This window comes from Halichoerus grypus, chromosome 8, assembly GCF_964656455.1.
Source record: "Halichoerus grypus chromosome 8, mHalGry1.hap1.1, whole genome shotgun sequence".
Taxonomy (NCBI): domain Eukaryota; kingdom Metazoa; phylum Chordata; class Mammalia; order Carnivora; family Phocidae; genus Halichoerus; species Halichoerus grypus.
The window spans coordinates 139,151,846-139,173,566 of record NC_135719.1 but is presented as its reverse complement, the minus strand read 5'-3'; the positions used below and the strand labels follow the sequence as shown (position 1 = coordinate 139,173,566).

The following is a 21,721-nucleotide window of genomic DNA, read 5'->3' as shown; positions in this document are numbered from 1 at the left end:
CCTTCTCACTGTAACTGAAGCTAACTTCCAAAAGAACAGCTTTGATATTGTAACTACTCTTTGGGACTCCCCAACCTATACTAAATAAAACCTGCACTGTTTAGTATGGTAGTCAATGTTCTCCATTGTCTGACAGCACCTTACCTTTTTAGCTCTCTCTCTTAGGTCATACTTCCATCCAGTCTTATCAATTATTTAACCCACCCTTGCCTTCTCTACCTCTAGGCTGATGCTCACAGTTACCATTTCTGCATGAAATGTCTGCTGCTGATATTTCTCTTACCCATCCTTTAAGTTGGTTATCTCAAATTCCTCCCTGCCCTAGAAGCCTTCCCCAGTTCCCCTACGGAGAATAATTATTGCCATCTATGTCATTCTCTGTTTGTATAACAGTTTTTTTCTTTTTTCCAAATTCTGCTTTATATTTCCTGTGTATATACAAATTGTTTCTCACGTTTGTATTGAAAGCTGTTTAGGGGCAGGGATTGTATTGTATTTTATTAATCTCTGTATTCATTTGGTGCCTTGTATGTATCTTGTACAAAATGGAAATACCTATCCTTTGCAAACGTCCTCATGGCGAGCTGGGATTGTGAATTTTTGCAATGTCTAAGAACTACCTGCACTTACGCACAAATTCCACTTAACTGGTATAGAGCACACTAGCTCAAGTAACACCTTCCTAAGACACGCCGTCTTCCAGCTGGGCACACCTCTGCGGATCGCCCGCTGGGACCCTCAGATGTCCGCAAACACGTGTGTGAGAAGCGCTTCCCTTCAGGCCCCTCCTCTGTCCACGGTGATTGGCGGACCAAACATTCCAATCAGCCATCCCCGCCTCTTTCAGCAATAGCCAATCACTGACTCCGAGTCCTCCTGACTACTAGACACTGTTTACTAACAGATCGAAGCTGGGGAATAAGGGGTGTGACCGTTCTGGGGAGGTCAGGGAAGGGAAGGTCCTGAATGCGCGTGCGCACCAGCGGAAATGGGCGGGGCAGAATCTCAGTTCTCACCAATCGGAGTGGTAGCGTTTCTCCCTCTCCTGCCTCCCCGCCAAGCAACAACAATTCGAGGAGCGGGGCGGGGCGGCTCCTGAAGCGTCAGAGAGGACTGCCCAATGAGAGCCGGCGTTGACAGATGCGCGCGCCCTGTGCCCAATAAGCGATAGCGGCTAGAATGGCTCCTCTACCTTGCTGACTGTGGGCGGAGCGGCCCGAAGGAGGAGGCGGCGGAGCAGGGGGCGGTTTGGTTGCGCGGTACTAGCGGTGCCCGCCGAAGGGGGAGGAGGCGGAGGAGCGAGCCGTGCGGCCAGAGCGGGAAAGAGACTCGTCGCTGCGTCCGAGTTCTGGAGCTGCCGCACCCCGGCTCCTGGGGCTGCAGCGGGACCTCTGAGGGGCCGGGCGTCCGCTGTCTCCCGGATCCCCGCGTAGGACCCCGCGGGATCGGAAAAGGGAGAAGATGGAGGAGGGCGGCAGCGGTGGCGGCGCCGCGGGGACCAGCGGGGACGGCGGCGCCGGGGGAGAGCAGCTCCTCACTGTCAAGCACGAGCTGCGGACGGGTGAGCGACCCCGCCCTCTGGCGGCCGGGCCCGGCGCGGGGGCGCGCCCCGAGGGCATGCGGGTGCCCGCGCGGGCCGGGGGCGCGGGGCCGGGCAGTGGGCGCGGGGGGCGGGCCCGGGGCGGGGCCTCGCGGGCGGGGCTGAAGCCGGGGGGTCCCAGGCGGTGGGGGCGCACCCGGGGGGCGCGGACCGAAAGTTTTCCCCAGCCCGGGAATGCGCTGCGGGCGCGGGGCGTTGGGGCCCGCGAAGCGGCGGACAGCTGCCTGTTGGCACTAGTCTCTGAGGATGTCTTCGCGCCCCCTTCCCGCACAGGTGACTGATCTGTCACTGCATTCTGTCCGGGGCGAAAGGTGCGCCTTCCTCCGAGTGAGGTGAACGACGCTTTGTTTTGGAGCCTGACTCGCTTCTCCTCCACTCCTCTGCTTCCCTAGAGGTGGTCCTGGTGGGGGTTTGTGGAACCATCCCCTGAGGTGCCGGGGTCCTGTACGAGCTCAAGGGGTGGCTGTCCCCAGGGCTTTTCATGAGTCCGGACTGTAGTGAGGCAGAGAGGGATCGCGGGCTCAGGGTCTGAGCGCTTTTATTTGCAATTATCATGAAATGCTATACTTGGCCTTGAATTCTTTCAGAGGTCTCTTGAGAAGAAGGTTCTGTAAATGTAAAGCTCTAAGTAAAAGCGACTAAACCAGTCCGCTTAAGCGCTCACGTTCTAATGTTCTAACGTTTCAGATCACTAGAGTTGCTCCAAGCTTTATACTTGTTAGATTACTTTATTCGTTGTGTGGGTCCGAGTTGTTCATTTTGGAAAATGTTTATTTGGACTAATCAGTACAGTTTGGGTTTAGATTTGTGGAGCCCAGTCTGGTATGAGAGATATTTTTTCATTTCTGGACAATACATTTTAATACATTTAAAGAATTCGTTATTACTATTCAATGTTCGTGTGAGCATTTATTAAGGTTTATGATTCAGCTTGTTTGGCATATAGAGATAGTCTTTTATTATGTAGACACAGAGCTTATGTAGCAGATTTCAGGTGTATGCCAAGTACACCTTGTTACCATTTTGAACAGATTGTAAAGTTAGATCTGTCACCTGTTCTTTTCGTTTTTATTTCTAATGAGATGGCTGGTTAGCATTCCAGAGGGTGCCAGTGTGGTGATTTAATTTAAGAGGGTTGTCAAATGCATGTTTACTCATTTCAACATTTTTTTTTTTTTTTGGTCGTTGTGAATTTCTTACGTATCTTGAACTAGTTACCCCATAATCTTTTTTTTGAGTTCCTAACATAATCTGTGTGGGTTTGGTTGGTTTGATTTTTCTCTCTTCATTTAGTAGACAACTTATGTTTTCAAAAGGCCATTAAATCAATTTTTTTTTCAGTAAACCTTTATTCAGTGTTAGTATCTGATTTGTGCCAGGCTCAATGTCAGGTGGTCTCTGATGTGGAGATTTTGTCTTTTTTAAAAATCTTATGTAACAATTCACTGATTTATATAGGTAGAATTATGCTGTATCACAAAAGCTACTTGAAGTCCTATGCTCCTCAGCCACTGACCATGGTGCAACAAGCAGCTTTTTGCTAAATGACCAGAGAGCAACCTACTTGTTATTAGTAGTCAACCAATTGCTCAGTTTCTGGGTTTTGCAAACAATGCTAGTTTTGTAGAAAGCAATGAGTACTGCTTTACTTCTCCTTCCCAGCTAACCATGTGAATCATCACCTTCAAGTTTGCGTTTTAGAAATTTTTCTGATAGATGGTGAGATTATACTGAATTCATTAGTACTGTTAACTGTCAAAGGAAATGAACAGTCATTTTGATTTATTACTGAACATTGGAACAACGGACTGGATATAGTGGTCAAAAGTACTGTTAAAATATAGCTTGAAAGATTTGCTCATCTTCAGCCAACTGCACTCTTGTCAGCACATAATATTTTAATAGGGCACCAAAGTAATTTGATCCGATGTGGTCCTTTGCTTCTCAAAATGTGGACAAACATTATAGCCATATCAAGTCAGCAGTTGGTGATTGCCCATATATGCCCAACACTGTATTGTGTGCTCTAGGATGAATGAAAAGCCAATGAAAGCCACATGGAAAGTGTTCCAGTTGTGTAGATTGCATGGCATGGTATACTCGGACATGGAATTGGAAGACTTAATTCTAAATCCTAGCTCTGCCACTTACTTGCTGTGTAGACTTGGGCAAGTCACTTCACTCTTTCAGACTCATACCTGTCGACTACAAAATGTGAGAGTTGAACGCGAGCCTGTTCAAAGAGTGCGAAGCAGTTTGCTCGGCACACGTGAGGCGCTCAGGAGATGTTGGTTGCATGTAAAGTCTGAAAATCACTCCATGGCGGTACCTTTTCTTAAAGTGTGCAGACTAGCCCCATGTAACTTAGAAAACAAATCACTCATTTGGTGCTTAGCCTATGTCACATTGCTGGCTGTCATCTTTTTCTGTGTATGTCTTGCCTTCTGAAGTAGAACTCCCCATGATCCCTGCTACTGCTTAGCAGCCTGTGTGTATATTTTCAGTAACCTCTAACACACTGTAATAATCAGTGTACTTGTCTGTGCTAGACTGTAGGGTTCTTGAGGGCAGACGCCATGTCCTTTATCCATTTTCAGCCCCCTGGCGTATGGTAGGTACTCAGATATTTGTTGAATGAATTCATTGAATTGATGAAAATGCATGACCAAGCAACAAGCAGTGGTTTATCATGTTTCCCAGTATCTTGTAAATGTTAGGTGGTTGATAAATTGGGGACATTAATTATAAAAACTGAAGAATGAAGAGTAAAGGATTGATTACATCAGTTAAACATATATTTCTTGACACTTTCTGTTTTCTAGACTAAATGGTGCTGATGATACCAAAAATGACTAAGCAAATACCTTGCCCTGTGATAGTAGGGCAGGAGGCCATGTGAGCCAGTAATTAGGATATATTGCCGTAAGTATAATAATAGAGAGATATACAGTATAAAGGTAGCAAAAAAGAGGTTAGGACTTTTAGTTTTCAAATAATCAAATCTCTCTGTTGAACAACAGCAAAGAGAGAGAGAAAGAGGGGGGTATTATAGGAAGGATATTGGATTATCTTACCCATTCATTTATTTCATAAATATTTCATTACCTCTTAAGTACTGAGTGCTGTTGTAGATGGTGGGGTCACAAGACAGATACATTCTTCCACTGGAAGGGCAGGGTTGCATCAGGAATCCTTGGAACCAGAGACATATGTTCTGTACTCCCTCCATCTTGAATCTTTTCTTATTTCCATGTGATGGGCTTCATCCTTCTCCACTGCCATCTACTTTTTCCCACATGGGAAAGAACATGGCTGCTGACAGACCCCAAGTTTTACATCGTACAGCTTAGGTGTTGGAGAGATACTGCCTTTTCCACAGCTTCAGGTATAGAAATTTCTATCTGGCTTTGGTCAGATGCCTACTTTCAGATCATCAGTTAAGGCCAGGGAATGGGATCATGATTTACTAACATGACAGCTACTACAGTGAACATGCGGATGGGGGTGAAACCAAACTCTTAGGAGAGGAAGGGTTGCTGGGAAGACATTTCCTTAGATGTCCTTCATCAGGAGAGAGAGCCTAACACTGAAGAGAGGGTCAAGGAAGGGGTATTAATTATATATTGCTGTGTAACAAATCACCCCAAAACTTAGTGGCTTAAAGCAACATGATTTCTGTGGGTCAGGAATTCAGGAGATGCTTAGCTTGATGGTTCTGACTCAGGATCTCTCATGAGACTGCAGTCGCCTGAAGATTTACTTGTCTGGGGCTAGAGATTCCCCTTCTAGGACAGCTCACTCTCGTGTTGTTGGCACGATGCTTCATTTCCTTCCATGGGGACCTCTCTATACAGCTGCTTGAATGTCCTCATGACATGACAGCTGGCTCCCCCAGAACAAGTGATTGGAGAGAAAGAGCAAGGTAGATGCAGCAATGTTTGTTTTTTTATTTTAATTTTTAAAAAAGATTTTGTTTGTTTATTTGGGGGAGAGAGAGAGAGAGAGAGAGAGCATGAGAAGGGAGAGGGTCAGAGGGAGAAGCAGACTCCCCGCTTCTCCAGGATCATGACCTGAGTTGAAGGCGGTCACTTAACTGAGCCACCCAGGCACCATGCAGCAATGTTTATTAAGCAGAGTTTTTGAGATATAATTTACATAAAATCCACTTGTTTTAATTGTACAATTTAGTGAATTTTTAGTGTATTTATAGAGTTATACAACCATCACCACAATCTAATTTTAGAGTGTTTCCATCACCCTAAAAAGAAACGTCTTGCCCATTTATATCAGCCACTCCACATTTTCACCACTCATCCCCAGCATTAGGCAACTGCTAGTTCTACTTTCTGTCTCTGTACATTTGCCTAGGGACATTTCATATAATAGAATTTTACATATGTAGCCTGAACATAGTGTTTTCAAGATTCATCCATGTTACAGCATGTATCTTCACTTCATTTTTTTTAAATTGACAGATACTATTCCATTGTATGGATATGCCATATTTTGTTTATCTCTTCATTAGTTGACTGACATTTGGGTTGTTTTCACCTTTTGGCTATTGTGAATAATGCTGCTATGTACATTTGTACAAGTTTCTTGTGCGGATCTATGTTTTTGTTTCTCTTGGGTACATTCCAAGAGTAAAATTACTGGATCACATGGTAAGTCTGTGTTTAACTTTGTAACTTTTCCAAAGTGGCTGTACCCCCAGTCGCAATGTACAAGAGCTCCAGTTTCTCTACATCCTTGTTAACATTCGTTATTATCTTTTTGCTTGTAGCCATCCTAGTGAGTATGAGATGGTATCTCACTGTGGTTTTGGTTTGTGTTCCCCTAATGACGTTAAGCGTTTTTTTTGTGTGCTTATTAGCCATTTGTGTATGTTTGGAGAAATGTCTGTTCAGATCCTTTGCCCATTTTTAATTGGTTAATTTGTCTTTTTATTATTGAAATGTGAATCTTTATGTATTCTACATATAAGTCTCTTACCAGATATGTGACTTGCAAATATTTTCTCCCATAAAGTGAGTTTTTTTGCTTTTCTGTTTTTGTTTTTGTTTTTTTGATGGTATCCTTACAGGCACAAAAGTCTTCAATTTTGATGAAGTCCAGTTTATCTGTTTTCTTTCATTTCTTGTGCTTTTGGTGTTGTATCTAAGAAATCATTGACTAACCCAACGTTAAGAAGGTTTATGCCTGTTTTCTTCTAAGAGTTTTATGGTCTGAGCTGTTACATTTAGGTTTTTGATCCATTTGTTGAAAGACTATTCTTTCCCCATTTTATTGTCTTGGCACCCTTGTCAAAAATCAAATGACCGTAGATATATGGATTTATTTCTAGACTGTCTAGCCTTATGCCAGCACCACATTGTGTTGACTACTGTAACCTTTTAGTAAGTTTTGAAGTTTGGAAGCGTGAGTCCTCCAATCTTATTTTTCTTTTTCCCAAATGGTTTTGGCTATTCTGGGTCTCTTGAATTACCATAGGAATTTTAGGATTAGCTTCTCAGTTTCTGCAAAGAAGCCAACTGGCATTCTGGTAGGGATCACATTGAACCTGTAGGTCAGTTTTGGGAGTATTGCCATTTTAGCATATTAAGTCTTCTGATCCAGGAACATGAAATGTTTTTTCATTTACTTAGATCATTTCTTTTAACAACATTTTGTAGTTTTCTTTTCTTTTCTTTTTTTTTAAGATTTTATTTATTTATTTGAGAGAGAGAATGTACATAAGCAGGGGGAGGCACAGAGGGAGAAGCAGACTATCCAGGACCTGGGATCATGACCTGAGCCAAAGGCAGATGCTTAAGAGACTGAGCCACTCGGGCGCCCAACATTTTGTAGTGTTCAAAGTATAAGTTTGTATTTCTTTTGTCAACTTTATTCCTAAATATTTTATTGTAAAAGGATTTTTTTTTTACTTTAATTTCTGGATTGTTCATTGTAAATACATAGAGATATAATTTATTTCTGTATGTTATCTTGTATCCTGCAACCTTACTGAATTAGTTTATTAGTTCCAATAGTTTTTAGTGGATGTCTTAGAATTTTCTACTTAAAAGAAACTTTTAAGTTTTCTACTTATAAGATCTGCAAATAGAATAAGATTTTCTTCCTTTTCAATGTGCATGTCTTCTATTTAATTTTTTTGCTTGATTGCCCTGGCTGGAACCTTTAGTACAGTGTTCAGTAGAACTGGTGAGAGCACACATCCTTGCCTTGTTCCTGATCTTAGGGGGGAGGATTTAGTCTTTTACCATTAAATATGAGGTTAGCTGTGGGTTTTTCATAGATGCCCTGTATCAAGTTGAGGAATTTCTCTTTTTTTCCTGGTCTATTTGGGTGTTTTTATCATGAAAAGGCATTGGGTTTTGTCAGATGCTTATTTTGCATCGATGCAGATGATCATGTGGTGTTTGTTTTTTGTTTTATTGATGTGGTGTATTACATTAATTAATTTGGAGATGTTAAGCCAATCTTGCATCCCTGGGATAAATCTCAGTCCTCAGTCCTTAAGTCAAGAGGGATTCAAGTATATTTTGTATTTGCAGTCTCCTGGGGAGAAAACCTTCTCAGGTGGCAAGTCTCCTGTCCTATCAGACCCAACATTAATCTCTACTCCATAGCAAGAAAGAATCTTGAAACCTCAGCTTCCTGGAGACATAAGTGGTTTGGTGGGCAGGATTGAATTCTTCCTGTGAAAAAGAAGCTGATGCTTGGTGAAAACTCCTCTAGGGAAAAATCTAACATAATAACATCATGTGTTGACTGAAACTTCGCAATTAAATACACTGTTGAAAGAAGTCAGTCCCAGAATGCAGTGAGAGGGAGGGGTTGTCACAGTTATTTCCTTTGAGCTCCCATAATGATTTACAGATCTCTTTATGCACCTCAAAGGTGTGAGCACTCCTACATTCCTCTGGTTTGTCAGGGAAGATGAATAGGGTCTAAAATAGAATCTTTCCCTCATTATGTTTGTCCCTAGCGGTGTCCCTTGGGTTCAGCTGTCGCTGTTTCTCCAAAAATCAAGTAAGCTGCCTGGACTTTACACCTTCCTGAAGTACTGAATGAGCTGGCTATCTCACTTTTTTTTTTTTTTTTTTTTGAATATTCAGTAGGCATTCTCCCCTGTGACTGCAAGAGAGAAGGGAGGTAAAGTTCCCAATTTTTAGCACAGTACTTGGTATTGCAGTTACTTTACTTCACACTCAAGTTTTTGTGTAGGTGTGCTGCTTTTTATAACCAGTGTGTTCCTGACAAAAAAATTGTGTAAATAATATTTTTGTATATCACATTATTTGGAATACAGAAGGTGAACTTGCTACTTAAAAGGATTCTGTGATTAACTCTTGAATTAAAACTTTTTTTCTTAAGTTCCCTATTGGTAGCTTTACTGTTACCATATAGGTTTGGCCTTGCATTGCTATTTTCTGTTTTCTGACACCATCCTTACAATTTAGGTAGCTGCAAATAGATAAATGATGGAGTCTTGTGTGGTAGGCTGAATAAAGATACCCACACCCCTCAAGATGTCCGTGTCCTAACCTGCAACCTGTGAATATGTTTCCTTGCGTGGCAAAGAGACCTTGCAGATGTGATTGAGTTAAGTCTCTTGAGATGAGATTATCCTAGATGATCCAAGTGGGCCCCATGTAATCACAGGGTCCTTATAAGAGGGAGACAGGAGGGTCAGACTCAGAGAGGGGGATGTGAGATGACAGCAGAGGGAGAGAAGGGGATGTGGCAGTGGAAACAGAGCCTGGATCGATGCCATTGCTGGAAGGGGGCCATGAGCCAAGGAATGCGGGCAGCCTCTGGAAGCTGCCAATTAGATATTTCTCTAGTGTCCCCAAAGAGCGCAGCTTAGCTATCACCTTGATTTTAGCTCTGTAAGATCCAGTTTCAGAATTCTGATCTCCAGGCCTGCAAGAAGACAAATGTGGGTTGTTAATAAACCATGAAGTTTATGTTGATTTTTTTTTTTTACAGCAATAATAGGAAACTAATAAATCGTGCTTAAGATTGGATGAGGCAAGAGATCATTTTGCCCCAGGCCTGGGTAACTGGGTATGATAACAATGTGGAGCACTCAGTTATTTAAGCAACTATTTTAGTAGAGACTGGTAACAAGTGTTCTTAGTAGAAGTAGAATGGTGTCCTCTCTAAGGAATCCCCAAGAAGACATTCCTTTCTGATCTTAGTACCAACCAACCGTAGCTAAGCTGCTTTTGACCAGCTGTTCTGTTTTCCATAGGAATGCTGTGAAGTGGGTCCCTCTTTTATCAAATTGAAAGCTTCACAGCTCAAGCCTGTATCACATAAAATTGTGGTCTGGCATGCATCTTAGCCTCTTTCTAATATCATTTTATGTCTCTAATCTTTCTTCTTTTTCTTTCTTCGTTCTTATGCTTTAGTTAATCCAAATAATTTGTCTTGAACCTTTTCTGGACCATGGGAGGAATTAAATGCAGTTATATACACAACGTATAAACAATATGGACAATATGGGAAGATATTTGACTTTCTATTCAGTGTTTTGCTTCTTAAATAAAATCTTTGTCATATGGTGTTCTTGCTATTTTTATATTTCTCCTAAAAGAAAATAAGTGAGGTCTTTGATTAACTAATAGCACTTTTGATTTTTTTTTAAATGATAAAATGAGAGAAATAATGAGAAATCAATAAGATAGAGGCATACTTTTAAAAACGAATTCTATTGGCAGAAGGGTGGAGAGCATACACAGGGCTGTCTTTGTACCAGGTGGTTATTTACATTGGTGGAATATCCCTTCGTTAGCTAGAAAATTCAGTCAACTGAAGCACTCTGTCCTCTAACCGCATCAATGCTGGGGTGAAATTATGTTTTTCCTAAAGGAAAAACTATTCAAAATATGCAGTAAGGATAATGTTGCACCTCATATCTAAATATGTTGTTTCCTTAAGAGGGCATGAATGCTGAATCCTAGCAGATTTGCCCTGACACTTTCCCATGAACTTGCCCCGTTTGTCCTTTATATTTACATCATTTGTTTTGTAAGGAAGCATCATAATTATGGCTAGATTAAGATAAATCTAATGGTCCACACACAAATAACCTCATAATCTTGACCTAATTTTACCATGTATAAGTTGGGCAAAATAGGCACAGTTTTATTCATCCATTAAAGATTGTTGAATTCCTGCTATGTGTCTGGCACCGTACCAGATGCTGGGTTTTCACAAGGAACAAATTAGGTATGGCTCCCACCCTCACCGAGCTATATCTAAGAGAAAGACCTTAAATACATAATCATACAACCAACTATGTGTTTGCCATTGTGAAAAACTCTGTGAAGAAATACAGGGCTCTGTGAGACAGTCTAATTGGGTGGCCTGGCATCATGTTAGGGGTGAGGAAAGGCTTCTGTGAAATGGTAGCATTCAAGCTGAGGCCCTGGCTATCACTGGGTGCTGAGTGGGGGAAGTGACACAGATGGTCCTAGTGTGGGAAATGGCTTGGCACACCGGGGTTACTGGAAGACAGGCCTCTGTGGCTCCTGCATCATATCCAAGCAGGTGAGTCACAGGAAATGAGGCTGCAAAGGTAGCCAGGGCCACTTTGTGAGGCATTTGAAGGTTATGATAAGGTGTTCAGGTATTATCCTGAGTGCAATGTGAGGTCATGAAGGATTTTTCCAAGACGAGTTTTGCACTCTAAGAAATGGCTCCCACTGCTGTGAGGGGAATGGGCAGGAGAATTGTGAGAAGGGAAACCAGTTAAGAGCTGTTGCCGAAGTTCAGATGGGACATACAATTTGGGGTAGGGAACAGATTAAGAATTGTGAATATGTTTGAGATGTATTTAGGAGATAGAATCAGCAGAACTTGGTGTGATATTGATGGGGGTTTTCCGGCTGGAACAAATATATGTTTGAAGGTGCTTTTTGTTCAACTGGTGTATTAATTTTCTATTGCTGCATAACAAATTACCACAGATTTAGGGGTTGTAATAGCACCCATTTATTAGCTCACAGTTTGGTGGGTTAAAAGTCCTCCCAGCATGGCTGAAATCAAGGTGGTAGCCACACTGTTCTTATCTGGAGGCTCTGGATAAAAATCCACTTCCAAGCTCATTCTTGTAGTTGGCAGATTTTAGTTCCTCTAGTTGTTGGCCTGAGGTCCTGGTTTCCTTGCTGGCTGGCAGCCGGGGGCCTCTGTCAGCTTGTAGAAGCCATCTGCATTCTTTTTCCTTTGGCCCTTCCATCTTTAGGCAATGGAAATTCAAGTGCTTCCATGCTTGGACTCTCTGACTTCTAGATCCTCTTCTCTAGGCTGTGTCATTAGGTCAGGCCTACCTAGATAATCTTCTTATCATTACGTCAATGATTTGGGACCTTAGTTATATCTATAAAAATCCCTTGATTGCAAGAGTGATATCATATTCATTCACTCAAGGGGAGGAGATCATGAAAAGGGTCATGGGGGGCTCATCTTAGAATGCTGCCTTAGAACTCACAGATGGTGAACCAGGGATGAGGCATATGGGGTGGGCAGAAAAGATAGGACCCAGTTTTATGTGGATCAAAGCAAGTTTGAGATGCCTTTGCTATATTCTGATGAACGTATATGGTGATAGTATAAGTACCGTGCGCTAACCGATTGCGCCACTGGAGCTCCGAACATATATGGTGATAGTAATCAGGGATAATGGAAGCTTGCCTTGTGCCACCTAGTAGGTGCCATCGCCAACTCATTGAATCCAACAACAACCTTATGAAGTGAGTATTATTATTATTGCAGTTTTATAGATGGGGAAACAGTCTTCGAGAGGTTCCATGACTTGTTCAGGGCTACCCAGGAAGTAAGTACAAGAACTAATTTTGAAATACAGGCAATCTGGCCCAAGGCCCATCTAAACCACTGTGTGTTACTTCATTACTGGGGTATGGGTCTGAAGCTTGGAAAAGATGTCTGTGCTGCAGGGAATGATCCTAGCATCACTGGCGTTTAGCTGACATGGAAAGCCCAGGTGGGAGTGAGATCATCTTAGGAGAGACTGTAGAATGCAGAAAGGAAGAGGACTCAGAACTGAGCCCCGAGAAACTCTGACACTTAGAGGATGGGTAGAAAAGGAGTTGCTGCAAAGGGGCACTGAGGGAACACCCAGAAGGAAAGCTAGGAGAGAAACCAGGAGTGCTGTGGCTTGTGGAAGCCCAGGAGACATGGTACTTCCGGGCGTGTGTCAGATCTGACTGGTCAGCTTCCCACCTTACCTGGAGCAACTGTGGTGGTGAGTTGGTGGGATAAGCCAGAAATGGAACTGGATGAGGAATGGGTGCAAGTGAAAACAACTTTGAGAGACTTGGTTCTGGAGGAGATTAAAGAGAGAGACTTAGCCAGAGAGAAATGGGGGGTTCGAGGTGGGTATTTTTTGTTGTTTTAAGATGAGTGGTGCTAGAACATGCTAGATACCACTAGTCTGAATCCACTACAGAGAGAGATTGAAACTACACCAGCGAGGGTGGATAGGTGACGGCAGCAAGGTCCCTGAGAGGAAGGGGGACATGAAGTGAGGGCAGAGATTGGCCCCTGATAAGAGAAGGCCACTATTTCTAGTATAATAAAAGGGAAAAGGGAGAGGATACAGGTGCATTTGTAGATTTGGTGGCAGGAAGACACGGGAGTTTTGAGCCCGTGTATTTTTTTTCTCCTCTGTGAATTGTGAAGCAAAGGCAATTCTTTATTCAAGAAGAGAAAAATCACTTCATTGTTTTAAAAAATTGTTATTCTGGTCTTTTAAAAATTCTTAGATATAGAAAAACATGCAGAAAGTTAACACAATGTACACGCTATAAGATGAGAGTTTACGGAATGTTGTAGAACAGCTTACAGAAAGGAGGTTTTCAGGCAGAGCCATTGAAATGCTTCTGTGCTTTCACAGAGGTCAGTTCTCTGAACATGTTCTCTGGATCATGCCAAAATTCTTAGTAAGCATAATGTTCTTTTTCTTCTTTTTGAAGTGTTTTATATTTAGTTCAGTTCTTCTAAGTTAAATTTATTTGGTACACGTATTGGAAAAAAAGGCTGTTTGTTACTGCTTTACAAGCATTTGTTTTCCTCTTGACTCAGTTTTCACATTGGCCCAATCATGTCATTCCAAAATCAGTTGGATAAGTAAACACTGCTGTTTTATACCCCAAAAGTACAGTGGGTCTTCAAGGTAAGTGACCCCGGCAATAAGGGAAAAGTGGGCAGCATTGTTTTAAAGTACACAGATATTAAATATAACTTTGTTCTGCCTTCAGCAGAATGCTGTCCAGAGACATGGTTTGAGGCCCAACCACAAATCTAAACAGCTTCAGAATAGCTTACCACCTGGCAGTTAAAAAGAACCTGATGTGCTAGCTATTTAGCGTTATTTTCCAGCCCAAATACATTCCCTGCAGTTGGGCTCATTGGACCCTGCAGATGGGGCTTAAAGATTCTAGAATTCGAAGCTATGTGTGTGCTGTCAATATGGTGCTGGACACCCCCTAGGTTAGAGCTTATCTGATAAATGGTTTTAGAAATCATTTATTTCCCCCAGACAAAAAGAAAAAAGAACTAAAATAGCAGAGGAAGATTTGTTTCTCACTGCATACAATTGTCACCTTTTGACTGAAGCTAAAATTAATCCAAGAAGCTTATGTTTTTGTAATGTTGAGTAAGAAAAGACAAGATTTCATAAGAAAAGTTATTTTATAACTTTATTAGGTTGGTCTCAGCAAATTAGATGCTAAATACATATTTCCTAGTTGGTGTATTAAAAATAAATCCAAGCATATTAAATAAAGAGGATTGAGTCAGATTGTGCTCTCACACCTCTTTTTGCAATCTTCCACTTCCTCAGAGAGCTTACTCCATTCCCCCCACCTTTCCCTCATCCTCAAACTCTCCTTCCCACGAACACATTTGAATCGTCTTGTTAAAAAAAAAAATCTTTGGTGGCCCTCTAGTTTTTGCTGTCATTCTCTTTTCCACCCGTTTTTGAGAGAGCAGTTTATACAGCTCTTTCTACTTCTTTATCTCCCATTCAGTCTTTGATGTGCTGTAACATCAGGCTTCCATCTCAGTCTGCCTGGCATAATGGTTCCCTCTAAAGTCCCCGAGGTCTCCCTATTTTCCTGATCCAGTGGACACGTCTCTGGTTGACTTAACCTCTTTCAGAGCAGTTGGTACTCAAGTGTTGGTACTGTCTTCCCTTTACCCAGGGACACCGTGCCCTTCCTCCTGGTTCTTCTCTTTCGCTAGCTGCCCCATCTCCGTCCCCCATCTCCCTGGCCTCCATCTCTCTGTGTGTCTCGTAAATATTGATAATCCTCTGTCAGCCCTCTTGTAAATGTACATGCTCTTCCTGGGAACTCCAACATCATCATGGCTTGAACTACTATCCAAGTCTGTTTTCAGCTTAGCTCTCTTCATTGAGTTTCTGATCAGTTACTTGCAACTGCCTGCTGAGCATAAAACGTGGGTAGCCCACAGGTCCCTTACACTCTCAAGTTGAGTAATGCTTCTTCCTCCAGCTTTTCATATTATATTTAGTGGCACTGTCATTCTCCATCCTGCCAGGACCCTAGCTAGAAACATCCTGGACCTCCTCCTCTACCTCACATTCTTCCTGCCTACCCATTCGCTCTCCGCATTCTGTCCGTTTATAACTCTGAAATACGTCCTTTATCTGTTTCTTGCTCACCCGTTGCCATTATCACAGTCTTATATCAGTGTCTAACCTAATGGTAATAGTTATCATTTTTTGAGCTTTATGTGTTGGGAGATCTGCCAGGCATTTTGCGCGTCTCACTGACTTCTCGCAGCACGCCTGTGGTTAGCGTTGTCTCTGACAGTTGTTGGTGCACAGGCCCCTATCCTGTCTGCCTCGCTCCGGAGTCCTGCTGGGGCCAACGATTCTGTGTGGACTTCAGCTCACTAACTCACTTCAGTTTGACGGTGTCTGATTTCAGGTACACATGCCGCACATTTTTCACTTTCTGACCCAGGACTTGGACTCCTGCTCTAAGCTTTAGGATCCTAGGGGGAGCTGGCTCAGCAAAGCACAAGTGCATGTCCCGGAAGTGTACAGAGTGCATGGCCCACTGGGGCAGCCTTCCGCGTTGGGGGATGGAAGCTGATAATAAATGCTTCTCTGTAGTGACCTGAGGGTGGAAAATTCTGAGGGGCATTCCATACATTCCTCAAAAGGTCCAGATTAGATTGAGTCGATAATGCATCCTTGTATGGGCTTTTCCATCAGTAATTACATAGACGGTTTAACTCCCATACCTGTGTGAGGTCAAACGCTTATATAAGTTCCTTATTCTATATCGTTCATGGTAGGTCTTCTTCTGTGTACCCTCGACAAGTGTTTAGGGCCAAAGTCAGCACCCTCATATGGGAAGAATAGGACCCTGAGATCTGTGATGGGAACATCTGGGTGGATGAGCCTGACAGTTTTGGACCCCTGAATTTCCCTGATCCTCTGGACAGGCAGAACTAATGCCTTGTTAGAACAGCCTTCCCTTGTTTGGAGACCATGCAAAGATCTGGCTGAGGTTCATGCCTCCCCAAATGATGCTTATCCTCTTTGGAATCTGCTCTGCCCTCTACACCTCGTGCCTCTAGAACAACTAGATGCAATCCTAGCATAATGTAATCAGGGATATCCTTGTTCTGGGAGGAAATACTCAGACAAATAATCCCAGGACCTAGCTAATATGTACCAATAGGAACAGAGGAGTATGTTGGGGACTGGATCTTGAAGGTATAGGGCCAGGAGTGGTAGAATAATGAGGCTGGATGGGGGAGATTTTATTAACATGGGAGCACTATTCATAACTCAGGATTTAATATCCTAGTAACCTGGTCCTAATATACTGCAGGGATATTTTCTTGAATCTTGGACATGAATATGACCTACAGTAAATTAGATAAATATGCAGGAATGGCTTTGGCAGAGTATCAAGGTCAGAAGTCTTCAAGAAGAAAGAATATTAGAAAGGATTTATTTTATGAGGCTAGAGAACATACTATCTGATCATGTTCCTTAGGCAGGTCCAAAGAAAACACTTAACTCAACAAGGTAATACAGAATGCCCTGGCAAGGGGAAACAGGCTGGGCTTGATAGGAGATGCTTCCATGGAACTAGGTTCCCTAGTGTCCATAGAAATGATAGGATTCTGGAATAGCAGAGGCTGGATGGCGGCACTTAATCAGGAGCAAGGTGGATGTAATTATCGTAATGGGCGGGAGTGGCATTCGGTGGGTGCTCTGACCCACAGACATCTGTGGCAATGGCTATTAGATCATGGGACCACAAATGATGGACAACAAACCAGGATGTTAACTTGATTAAGATCTTCATCTCGGAGGGATCTGAGCCTTCATTTGCCTTGTCCTTGGACTGTGGTTGCTCCAAATGCATCTTCAGCATTATTTATCAGGCACAGAGCAACAACAAACACCCTCAGGAATTCCTTGAGTTCAAGATAAGCTCCTCCCTGTCACCATTACCTAGGAGCAATGCTAGCTCCTCCTTGAAAGACTCTGTGACCAATTAATTTTTTTCCAGCTTTATTTGAGATTTAATTGACATATAACGTTGTATAAGTTTAAGGTGCACAATGGGATGATTTGATACACATGTATTCAGTGACCCAGATGGAAGGGAATTTGAGCTATAGTCTATCCATTGGGTCTGAAGCACCACCTCACATCATCTTCCAACTCTTTCATGCAGGCTTTGACTCACTGTGCCCTGACAGTGGCTTATCTCAAGTATGCTTACTGCCCATCTTTTCCTTTCTGCTCCAGGGCTTCTCCAAGGCCACCTAGCAGGAGATAGAGGTAGGAGGGTTCAGAGGCTTGTTCAGCCTGGAAGTGCCTGCAAGTGAATGCTCCTCCTAGGGCAACCCTTAACTAGAGGGAGCAGACGCCAATGGAGACATGCTCTCCTTGTCTTTGCACAGACAATTCTAACAGCTTTCTAATCATTTTCAGAGAGTTTGACAAGACTGAGTTCCAGTTGCCCACAGCAATGACCATCTCAATAGGGTGCCCTCATATTGGCTCATGCTCCTTTCCGGCTTCACCCTCCGTGGTCCTTTACTTCTCCTGCCAATTAAACTGTCTCTATACAAGTCCTTTTGTGACACTCTGCTTTTGGGAGAAACCCAGGTTCAGACAAGTACAGTTGTTATTTGTGTGTGTATATGTGTGTGTGTGTGCGTGTGTCTGTCTGTCTGCTTACCTATCCACCCATCATCCATCCATCCATCCATCCAACCAACTAACCAACCAACCAACCAACCACAAATTACAAATAGGAGGCTTAGAGTGGTAGAAATAATCGCTCGGTGCAGCCTTAGTAATTGGTAGAGATTGAGTTCATCTGAAGCCAAAAGCACGTGCTCTTCTTCCTTGATTACACTGCCTCCCCACCTTTGAAGATGAAATCAATAGACCTTAGCTTGTCCTTCGAAGTCCTTTGTGATCTGGCCCTACCTGCCTGTCCACAGGGGTTGTTCATAGTTCACCAGTCTGCAAGTTGTAATGTGAACATGCTCATTCCTTTGCCAATAAATTTCTTTCCTTTCCCTGTGTTTTATTGTGGGGAGATGCACCCCTCACAGTCTATTTGGAAGAAGTGTACTTTTTCTGTTTCTTTTCTAAGTTCAACTCTTGTTGCATTTCTTTTTTCGGTTGTTGTTTGTTTGCTCATTTCTGTTCTTAGTTTTTGTATTTCTGTTTCAGGATTTTTTTTCATATCACAAATGCTTGTTTGAAGATTTTAAATTGAGTTTGGAATGTTGTGCTACCATTTTCTTCAGCTTTGTGGCTTTTCAAAAGGAGGGGGAGGGATTTATCAGCTGAAATGTTTTTATTAGCATTTTCTGATTGTCATAGTAGTTTTTCTGTGTCTGTGACCTGCTTTTTTTGTGTATCTATCTGTTCATTCCCTACTTGAAGAGTTCTGTAGCAGCCTCCTCTGTGCACTTTCTTTTATGGGTGGTGTTGGGGGTGGGGTGGGGGCATGTCTTGTTTCTCTTTCATTTCTGTGGCATCCTTAATTCTTTTCTTATTCTCTTCTTTCTCTTCACTTCTATATTCCCAAGGGTACATCTCCTTCTACCTGGTTTGCCCTCCGAAGCTGTGCTTCTCCAAGTCTGCCATTTCTGTCCAATCCCTTCTTTCCTAGCTAGTGCTTTAAAGTACAAGTCCTGGCGTACGTGTATAGTCTTTTGGCTTTTATTTTGGATGCTTTTGGAGCATGATTTTTTTCTTGCTTTGTCTAAGTCCTTGGTGCTTCTCTATTCTTTTCAGTGTCTCTTAGGTGTCCCTCCCTGTCTCCAAACCTCCAGACTTGGCTGTGGGGGTGGTAGGAGCTCGGTTGGAATTTGGTCTGTTTTTCTATTACAGGTCATTTGAAGGTTGTTGTATTCCCCCCCCCCCCAACTTTTTTTAAAGATTTTACTTATTTATTTGAGATGGAGAGAGAGAGAGGGAGAGAGTGCATGCGAGCACAGGAGCGGGGCGGGGTAGAGGGAGAGGGAGAAGCAGGCTCCCCGCTGATCAGGGAGCCAATGGGGCTTGGTTCCAGGACCCATCAGGACCTGAGCTGAAGGCAGATGCTTAACTGACTGAGCCACCCAGGCACCCCAGGTTGTGATATTCCTTAAGCCTGCTGAAGGCATGGGTCATATGTGGTTTTATTTCCTCTCTTTGTTGGTTTTATGGTAGGTTTTTTTTTTTTTTTTTGGAGGGTGAACAGGAAGATTTGAAATCAGGCAGCCTTTATCATGTCCCTTACCCAAAGTTTCTCTGTACTTTGAAATACTCAGCTCAGACTTTACATTCTTCTCTTCTTTGAAGTCTTCCCTATAGTTTTCCAGTTTCCATGCTCAGATATTTGCTGCTACTTTGTGTTCCTAACTACTTTTACTTCTAATAATTACATTTTTTGTATTGCATTGTAATTATATATTTGTTTCCACTCTCCCCATCAAATTGTGAATGTCTCTAAAAAAGCAAACCACATTTCTTTGTTGTGTTACCATAGTACTTACCCACTAAATAGATTAATTTACTTAAAGCAGAATAGAAGCAATCAGTTGATGAGTGCCACCTCTATCAGCTGTGAATAATGTGAATATTTAAAAATCATATTGATCTTCAGTTTTAAAATTTGAATGTACCATTTAAAATTTTGAACTGTACCATTTTAAGTAGAAAATCTGAATAATGATCAACTTTGTATTATAATACCACTAAAGTTTAAGATAACAAATGTACCACTTTCTCCCATAGAGTTTCTAATGTTAATTGATGAATTCAAAAAAATTGCAGTGACTTTCATATATATCTTTTCTTACCTCTAAGATTGTTGACTAGTTAAAACTCTAGAATCTAAAATGATTCATGGTTTGTTCTTTTTTTTTTAAACATTATTTGTGAAAACGTTCTGCAAAATTAATGTTTTTAATGGATTGTTTTAATGTATAAGTGTCTTTCTACCACTTTCTATGTAAGACATATTTTATGTGCTACATGGCTAAAATTCCATACTTAGAAAAAAGACAAACTTGGGTTCTTAAATACACAACGCTCAATTTGTCTGATTAACTTGGGTGTAGGTATGCCAGAATCCCATCCTGTGGTCAGTTACTGCTACTTTTTAGCATCTTGCCGATATCTAGCCTGTGCTTTTTCTGTAACTGGTTTTAAAATGAAGAATTTCACAATAAAGAATTTAAGGAAACTGGATATGTGAAAATTCAGGCCCTTTACATAATAATTATTAAATATTCTGTTGATAGAATTTTGTCTTTTTTATACCCAACTTTTTATAAACATTTTTTTTAAAAGAGAGCAGTTTCTTCTCAGACCAAGGGGACCCATGTAATCCATTTGTTACTCACAATATTCCATTTGGTATTGTAGGCCAAGATTATTAGACACAAAAATTAGACAAAATTTTGGAAGATTAAGTAAGAGATATATAAAACTTTATTGTAGTTTATGGGATGAAAAAGACTGACTTCATTCAGAATTCCCTGCAGAAGGATATTGTTATAAATAGCAGGCATTAGTCAACATTGTACTGCATTGATTTACTGATGTACAGATCAGAAGGGAAATTTGTTTCTGTAAATGAATTTGTTCAGAAAATAGATTTGTTAGTTTTCCATATTCTGAAATTAATAAGGAAAAAGAGAAAAGGGAACAGAAGGGACAGTTGTCTGGTATTTGTGTGCCGTAAGTAATAGGCATTCTTTTCAATATTTTTTGTTATTGAAAGATCATTTTCTTAGTTTTACTATTTGTAGGAAAAATTTTGAACTCTACCATTCTGTATTTTGACTATTTTTGCTCTACTCTGAAGAAATACTAAGTAAGCCACATGAAGCTGGAATTATGGAGTAATTTCTTTGGAAACACTTTAATTTTAGGTGGACATGACAAGAGGACATTTGACCCTACTATTTTTATCAGTGTCACTGGTGAGCCATTCAGAAGATTGGAATAAACCACTTTTTTGAGGCAGTGCGTGAGATTTACTGTACCATAATCAGTTGTGATTGCTGTTTTTAGTGGTATAATTTAGGCAGGTGCTTTACCTATGCATTCTCATTAATTGCTCAAGTGCCCTGTGCGGTAAGTGCTGTTACTGTCTTTGTGGTACAGAAGATGAGACTAAGGTTAAGGGCTTTCTTTGCTTGAGTTTACATAGGTTGCAAGTGGCAAAACTGGGTGTGAATACAGATAATTCTGGACTCCAGAAACAGCTCTACCTAGCATTTTTTTTTCCATGACTGATTTTTCACCCTGCCTCAGAAGCACATACCTTGATTTATTCATTTATTTATTTTCAAGTTGGAGGTGGTGCAAGGTCTGTGGTGGTGAGGAGTGAGGGTGGCAAGCCAAGGAAGAAAAGCTGTTTTTGTATCTTTAGAAATTTGTCAATTCTCATTACTTTAGTTTTTTGTTTTGTTTTGTTTAAGAGGTCACTTTTAAAAGCATGTATCTTTTCTGATAGCTGTAACGAATGAACACCCATAAACCTACCAACTAGCATTATCTAATCTTAATATTTTGTGATATTGAGC

At 41.7% G+C, this 21,721-nt stretch overlaps 1 protein-coding gene across 5 annotated transcripts in view; it reads left to right on the top strand.

The window, feature by feature from the left end:
- Positions 1 to 1,267: 1,267 nt before the first annotated feature.
- Positions 1,268 to 21,721, top strand: part of RPS6KA5 (ribosomal protein S6 kinase A5) — a 176,305-nt gene continuing 155,851 nt past the window's right edge. Inside the window, exon 1 of one of the 5 annotated variants that reach the window (XM_078054103.1) lies at positions 1,268 to 1,561. In XM_078054103.1, coding sequence (XP_077910229.1) covers positions 1,462 to 1,561 — 100 coding nt within the window. In that variant the 5' untranslated portion in view covers positions 1,268 to 1,461. Of the gene's footprint in view, positions 1,562 to 1,728; positions 1,933 to 21,721 lie in introns of those variants that run through there. The other 4 variants (XM_078054102.1, XM_078054107.1, XM_078054104.1 and 1 more) reach the window with 4 other exon arrangements.